Genomic DNA, 7712 nt, shown 5'->3' with positions numbered 1-7712 from the left:
TAGCCTGAGTAGCACAGAGTTAGAAACAAAAGAGTAAATGGGTAAAACTGATGGTAATTGCAGCCAGACAGGTTATAGCGAGTAATTGGAAAAATGAAGAGTTGGGGTGAACCAATGGAGCGGAAAACTGAATAATATTATAATCTTAGAATATCTAACTGGGAAGATACATAAAATGAAATGGTTTAAGGTCAGTGAGAAGGAGGAGGATTGGTTTGAGAATATACTGAATTATTTGGGCAGGTTTGAACAATTTGGGGCAATTAAAATGTTAAAAGTTAAATAAACCGAGGGGAGGGAGGAATGTTAAGATACCTCGGGTTACATACGCTTCAGGTTACAGACTCCGCTAACCCAGAAATAGTGCTTCAGGTTAAGAACTTTGCTTCAGGATGAGAACAGAAATTGTGTTCCGGCGGCGCGGCAGCAGCAGGAGGCCCCATTAGCTAAAGTGGTGCTTCAGGTTAAGAACAGTTTCAGCTTAAGAATGGACCTCTGGAACAAATTAAATACAGTGGTGCCTCGCAAGATGAAATTAATTCGTTCCGCGAGTCTCTTCGTCTAGCGGTTTTTTTCGTCTTGCGAAGCAACCCTATTAGCGGATTAGCGCTATTAGCGGTTTAGCGGCTATTAAAGGCTTAGCGGCTTAGCTGCTAAAAGTCTATTAGCGGTTTAGCGGCTTAGAAAAAGGGGGTGGGGAGCGAAAAAAAATCTCAAGACTTGCAAGACATTTTCGTCTTGCAAAGCAAGCCCATAGGGAAATTCGTCCTGCGAAGCGCATCAAAAAACGGAAAACCCTTTCGTCTAGCGGGTTTTCCGTCTTGCGAGGCATTCGTTTTGCGGGGCACCACTGTACTTAACATGAGGTACCACTGTATAGAATTGTACATATGGTTGATTTGAATATGTTATTATTGATTATGTATACCCAATGTATCAGCTGCCGGGGGGGGGGGTTCACTGTTTTGTTTTCACTCTTTGTGTTTTGGTGGTTGGTAAAAAAATAAAAATTTTAAAAAAGAGGGAAAAGAAGGCATCTCCACCTGTGGATAAAAATGGACTCTGGACACAGAAGGACCATGTGGACATAGAATCCTAGAGTTGGAAGAGACCACAAGGGCCATCGAGTCCAACCCCCTGCCAAGCAGGAAACATCATCAGAGCACTCCTGACATATGGTTGTCAAGCCTCTGCTTAAAGACCTCCAAAGAAGGAGACTCCACCACACTCCTTGGCAGCAAATTCCACTGTCGAACAGCTCTTACTGTCAGGAAGTTCTTCCTAATGTTTAGGTGGAATCTTCTTTCTTGTAGTTTGCATCCATTGCTCCGTGTCCGCTTCTCTGGAGCAGCAGAAAACAACCTTTCTCCCTCCTCTATGGGACATCCTTTTATATCTTTGAACATGGCTATCATATCACCCCTTAACCTCCTCTTCTCCAGGCTAAACATGCCCAGCTCCCTTAGCCGTTCCTCATAAGGCATCGTTTCCAGGCCTTTGACCATTTTGGTTGCCCTCCTCTGGACACGTTCCAGTTTGTCAGTGGGGGGGTCTTAACTGGGGTGGGGGCTGAAGTTGCAAGATGTCCCCTTGAAAGTGGGGGTTATTCCAGGTTGAAGTCTTAACTGCGCACTCCTGCAATGCTGTCCACTTTAGAGACACAACGATGGGTTCACACTGGGCATTTTTCACCCATCTAAGGACAGCCCCATAGGAGCCTTTTGAGAGCTGGTCGCCTCACGCCTTAGATACCATGGAAAGGACATTTTTCAAGGAGAAGCAGCCCCCCCCCCCCCCAATTATACCTCAATCCAAGCTGCTATTATGAGCAGTCACAAAATTAAAAGACGCCTGCTTCTTGGGAGAAAAGCAATGACAAACCTAGACAGCATCTTAAAAAGCAGAGACATCACCTTGCCAACAAAGGTCCGTACAGTTCAAGCTATGGTTTTCCCAGTAGTGATGTGTGGAAGTGAGAGCTGGACCATAAAGAAGGCTGAAATGATGCTTTTGAATTCTGGTGCTGGAGGAGACTCTTGAAAGTCCCATGGACTGCTAGAAGATCAAACCTGAAGGAAATCAGCCCTGAGTGCTCACTGGAAGGACAGATCCTGAAGCTGAGGCTCCAATCCTTTGGCCACCTCATGAGAAGAGAAGACTCCCTGGAAAAGACCCTGATGTTGGGAAAGATGGAGGGCACAAGGAGAAGGGGACGACGGAGGATGAGATGGTGGGACAGTGTTCTCGAAGCTACCAGCATGAGTTTGACCAAACTGCGGGAGGCAGTGGAAGACAGGAGGGCCTGGCGTGCTCTGGTCCAGGGGGTCACGAAGAGTCGGACACGACTAAACAACAACGAGAGCAAACGGCAAGCATTGTGACTCAGTGGCCTGCTTTGCATTCAGATCGCCACCATTTCCTAGTAAGACCGGGCGAGTCTCCTGCCTTGAACCCTGGCGAGCTGCTGTTGGTCAGAGTACACAACATTGACCTAGAAGGACCCATGATCTGGTCCTTGCATGTGTGGTATGTTCCTTCCTGCGTTATGCACCGTTCAATTCTGCAACCCGCTCTCATTGAGCCCCTTCGGAATCTGCTCAGCTGCCTGCTCAGTGCCAACCACCTTGTCTATGTCCCTCCAGCTGATTTGGGCTACCACTCTCGCCAGGTTAAAAGTGGATACGTTGAGGATCTATAATGAATTTAAAAAGATGCTTAAATATACATTCCCAAAAAAGCCTGAAGAGCTATTGCTAGGTTTGATAGGAGAGGATATTAAGAAGATGGGCAAATATTTGTATGCTACGACAGCTGCCAGAGTTTTGATAGCCCCAAAATGGAAAACACATGAGATACCAACTTTGAAGGATTGGCAGACAAAGTTGGTTGAGTACATGGAATTAGCAAAACTGACCCATAGGATTCGTAGTCAGGAGGAAACAAAGTACCAAAAAGAATAGAGTAAATTTATGGTCTATATAAGTGAGAACTGTAGAAATTTGAAGACGTTTAGCAGGACTGAAATAAATCTTATGTCATGGTTTAGTTATTATTAAGGAACTGTGGATTAGGGATTGGAATAAGAAGACCTGCGGAAGGGAAGTCAACCGCTCTACGGAGCGTAAAGTAAGACAGATGTAAAAGGATTTGAAATATTTGTGTATTTTGATGGTGGTGGTGTATTTGAAATGAAAACTTAATAAAAAGCATTTTAAAAAAGTGGGTACGGTGAGACTGCCCTCCTCCCGGAACTCTTCCCCATCCATCACGATTTAAAACATTTCATTGTTTATTATTAAGCACAATAAACCAAAACAACTGAAATAGTAAAAGTTTGGGGATTGTCATTATTATTTTAAAAAGGAGACGATTTCTGAGGACCGTCCCTCAGTGGCGTAGTGTGGGTTGTCAGCACCCGGGGAAAGGCAAGTAATTTGCGCCCCCTAACCCGTGGATTTGCGCCCCCTAACCCCCAGATGTTGCGCCCGGTGCGGCCGGCCCCCCCTGCACCCCCCACGCTACGCCACTGCCGTCCCTGCACTGTAAAAAAGCAACACCTGCAAGGTGGTCCTGGAGACGGGGTCCAGCTCACCTGAAACAGAAATACGTAGCAGGTGCAGAGAGTACGAAAACCCCTTTTGAGTCCAATATTTTGCTGAAAGGGAAAACCACACATGCCTGCCTCTCCCCCGGCACAAACACACCGTGTAGACATTGGAGGACCCCAAACAAGGAACCCATTCTATGAACAAAGTCATTTCCCCTCTTCCTTGTACCTGCAGGTCATCTGGGGCAACCCAGTCAGATGTGTGGGGTACCAATCGTAAAATTATTATCATTATCCATCGCTGTTCAGGCACCCCAAGGATGTCCACTGCCGTTTGCTCAAGTTCCCATGTGTTTTAAGAAATCCCTTTACAGTAACACCAACATCCAGAACCCTGACTTGCCCCTTCTTCTTCCCATCCCCTCCCACCCCCCCAATTTTAGTAAAAACCCAAACCCACAAACGTAACCCTAAGTCAGTCCACCTGCCGGGCCAGCAGGTCCGCTCCCCCATCACACCACGGAGCTGACCTCGGCGGGGGCACTCAAGTTCTCTGCCACGTCCGCCCTCTCGATGGCCGCCAGGGCCGTGTAAAGGGACTCCAGCGTGGCCCCTTCCTTGGCCGACCAATCGGAGAGCAGGGTGTGGGCGGGGGCTTCCCCCCGGCCGAAGGCGTCGATGGTCTCTTCCTCGTAGCCCAGGTAGCTGGCCAGGCAGCGCCAGTCTTTGCCGTGGGCGGGGGCTTCCAGAAGCTGCTCCACCTCTTCCTGCTTGTGGGGCGGCAGGTTTGCGTACAGCCGGGGTTCAATCCTGTGCCCTGTTTTGCGTGGAGAGAGAGGGGGGAAGGTCAGAGAGGATATCACGAATATACGCCCCCTTGCCCGCTTTGATCTGTGGAATGGGCACCATTACAGGCGCCACGTAATACCTGTTCCAAGATTGTGGCGGCACCTGAACTCTGGAACTCCCTGCCTATTGACATTCACTGTACCCTTTTGGGCACCTGCTAAAAACATGTTGGGACGCGGGTGGCGCTGTACGTCAAACCACAGAGCCTAGGACTTGCCGGTCAGAAGGTCGGCGGTTCGAATCCCCGCGACGGGGTGAGCTCCCGCTGCTCGGTCCCTGCTCCTGCCAACCTAGCCGTTCAAAAGCACGTCAAAGTGCAAGTAGATCAATAGGTACCACTCTGGCAGGAAGGTAAACGGTGTTTCCGTGCGCTGCTCTGGTTCGCCAGAAGAGGCTTAGTCATGCTGGCCACATGACCCGGCAGCTGTACACCGGCTCCCTCGGCCAGTAAAGCGAGATGAGCGCTGCAACCCCAGAGTCGGCCACGACTGGACCTAATGGTCAGGGGTCCCTTTATCTTTACCTTTGAAAACATGTTTATTTAAGCAAGCCAACCCAGGTGCTTGGAAACACTAATTTGCATTTTGATCTGCTTTCGGTTTATTGCCGGTTTTATGTTTTGAATGCTTTAAATAGCCGCTTTTAACTGTTTTCACCCCCCAAAAAATTATTGTTTCATTCTGAGGTCTGTTACAATCAAGAAGTATAAAAATTTCATGAAAGAAACAAAACTTATTGGACTTATTTGTGTCTTTAAAAAAAACAATCAGGATGCAAATGCAAAGTGACTTACAATTCAAACATTAAAATAAAAATAAAACAAAACAAACAATAAAAATATTAATCTAAAAACAACCAGTCTCAGCTTAGCTGTGCATCTCTTTGATGACAAATGCTGCTGTATGAAGAGGTTCATTTTGTACGTAGGTTTTATTTTATTTGTTTTTCATCTTATATTTTGGAAACGTACATCCAGTTTTTTCTCCTTTAATTTTTTTTGGGGCCCCCAAGAGAGTGGGGCCCGAAACTATAGCTTGTTTAGCTTCAACGTAAATCTGGCACTGGCCTGAGGGGTGACGTTCAGCGTGCCGCCTGCAACTCTGAAGCCTACCCCGAGCCATCGATGTGTGACAAAAAAAAATAATTCTGCACCGGGTACCACCTCACCTCGCTACGCCACTGCCTGCACCAGTTTGGGCAGGGTGCACCAGCCACAATTCACGCTGCCCCGTTTGTGCTTGGGAAAACCCTGGGGGCACAAGTCTTGCCTCGCCAGAGCGGTGCATGCTCTAGTTATCTCCCGCTTGGACTACTGCAATGCGCTCTACTTGGGTCTACCTTTGAAGGTGACCCGGAAACTACAACTAATCCAGAATGTGGCAGCTAGACGGGTGACTGGGAGCGGCCGCCGAGACCACATAACACCGGTCTTGAAAGACCTACATTGGCTCCCAGTACTTTTCCGAGCACAATTCAAAGTGTTGGTGCTGACCTTGAAAGCACTAAACGGCCTCGGTCCAGTATACCTGAAGGAGCATCTCCACCTCCATCGTTATGCCCGGACACTGAGGTCCAGCTCTGAGGGCCTTCTGGGGGTTCCCTCCCTGCGAGAAGCAAAGCTACAGGGAACCAGGCAGAGGGTCTTCTTGGTAGTGGCGCCCGCCCTGTGGAACGCCCTCCCATCAGATGTCAAAGAGATAAAACAACTAGCTGACATTCAGAAGACATCTTAAGGCAGCCCTGTTCAGGGAAGTTTTTAATGTGTGACATCTTAGTGTATTTTCTGTCCTTGTGGAAGCCGCCCAGAGTGGCTGGGGAAACCCAGCCAGATGGGCGGGGTACAAATAATAAATTATTATTATTATTATTGTTACCCTTCTTAGGAAGGTGCTGATCCTGCAGGCTGTGGGTGTCAAGGAAGACTCCGCTGTCGCTGTGAAGCTTCTCGCCCTCTGGGGATGTCACCAGTTCGCCTGCTCGGGCCTTGGCCAGCTGCTTCTTCTGCTTGCATGTGGTCCAGCTGCAATCGTGCCGAAAAGGATGGAGAGGGACACACGGATGTCAGCGAGGGGCGCAGAGCAGGGAGAGGTGAACCCCAGATCTCCCCCCAAACCCGCCCCCCCCTCACGAAAGCTGCCAATTGCTTCTGCCTCGCCCCGAAAACCCCAACCAGGAAAGCACTGTGGCTCAGTGGGGAGAGTCTGACTTGCGTGAAGACCAGGGTGGGTAAAAATAAAGACTGGAGTAAATTTAGGGACAAGGGACAAGGGTGGCGCTGTGGGTAAAAGCCTCAGCGCCTAGGGCTTGCCGATCGAAAGGTCGGCGGTTCGAATCCCCGTGGCGGGTGCGCTCCCGTTGCTCGGTCCCAGCGCCTGCCAACCTAGCAGTTCGAAAGCACTCCCAGGTGCAAGTAGATAAATAGGGACCGCTTACTGGCGGGAAGGTAAACGGCGTTTCCGTGTGCAGCTCTGGCTCGCCAGAGCAGCGATGTCACGCTGGCCACGTGACCCGGAAGTGTCTTCGGACAGCGCTGGCCCCCGGCCTCTTGAGTGAGATGGGCGCACAACCCTAGAGTCTGTCAAGACTGGCCCGTACAGGCAGGGGTACCTTTACCTTTACTTTAAATTTAGGGACTATTTGAAAAGCAATTGTGACGAACAAATGACGCTCGTTAGGTTTGCAAGAGGCGTATTGCAAAAAAAGATAAGGAGGAGAATTATTGGTTAAGGATAACGAAAGGTAATATGAAATTAAGAAATGGCACAAGAAGTGGTAAAGAACGGGAAATCGTCAGAGGTGTTGACGGAAATCCAAAAATATTGTATAAGATGAGAAGTTACGCTGTATGAATGTTGGAATTAATATGTTAAAAAACTAATTAAAATGTGTGTTTTTTAAAAAAATATCAATTATTTAAAAAATAAATAAATAAAATGAATTGATTGGTTTCATTTTATTTCAATCGGTTTTTTAAAATAAAATGCTTTTGGAGGAAAATTCTTTCTAAAGATAGTTTTTCTATTTAAGTTACATTCTAGTCCAAAGGCTATTCACCAGGAAATGAGGATTTAAGTTTTTCATGTGTGATCAAACTCAGCCTGTTGTTTTTTAAAAAAAACGTTTAAGAACATCAATTGACAAATATGGATACATATGCTATATTGTTACTGTTTTAGTGAAATAAATGGTTTAAATTGTTATTAAGGAAATGATTGTTTTTCTCCTTCCAATGAAGGACAGCAGAAAAGTTGCCCAAATATAAACAGTTAACTTATTAAACCTCTCAAGTCTTATTATTGGGGGGGGGGGCAGAATC

General features: G+C 47.4%; 1 protein-coding gene and 1 long non-coding RNA gene across 2 annotated transcripts in view; both read right to left on the bottom strand.

Annotated features, from left to right (window-relative positions):
* Positions 1-3271: 3271 nt before the first annotated feature.
* LOC310661165 lies at positions 3272-3972 on the bottom strand. Its single transcript, XR_014503801.1, has 2 exons — positions 3523-3972; positions 3272-3373 (listed from the first exon to the last, which is right to left on the bottom strand). It is a non-coding gene; the product is annotated as an uncharacterized lncRNA (long non-coding RNA).
* Positions 3973-3978: 6 nt separating this feature from the next.
* Positions 3979-7712, bottom strand: part of LOC310660992 (tumor necrosis factor receptor superfamily member 16-like) — a 42839-nt gene continuing 39105 nt past the window's right edge. Inside the window, exons 5-6 of the mRNA XM_083406666.1 lie at positions 6271-6416; positions 3979-4364 (exon numbers count right to left, since the gene is read on the bottom strand). Coding sequence (XP_083262792.1) covers positions 4060-4364; positions 6271-6416 — 451 coding nt within the window. The 3' untranslated portion in view covers positions 3979-4059. The remainder of the gene's footprint in view (positions 4365-6270; positions 6417-7712) is intronic.

Source organism: Podarcis tiliguerta, assembly GCF_965153285.1.
Source record: "Podarcis tiliguerta genome assembly, chromosome: 12".
NCBI lineage: Eukaryota > Metazoa > Chordata > Lepidosauria > Squamata > Lacertidae > Podarcis > Podarcis tiliguerta.
The sequence above is the reverse complement of the archived record's forward strand: the minus strand, read 5'-3'. Positions and strand labels throughout refer to the sequence as shown.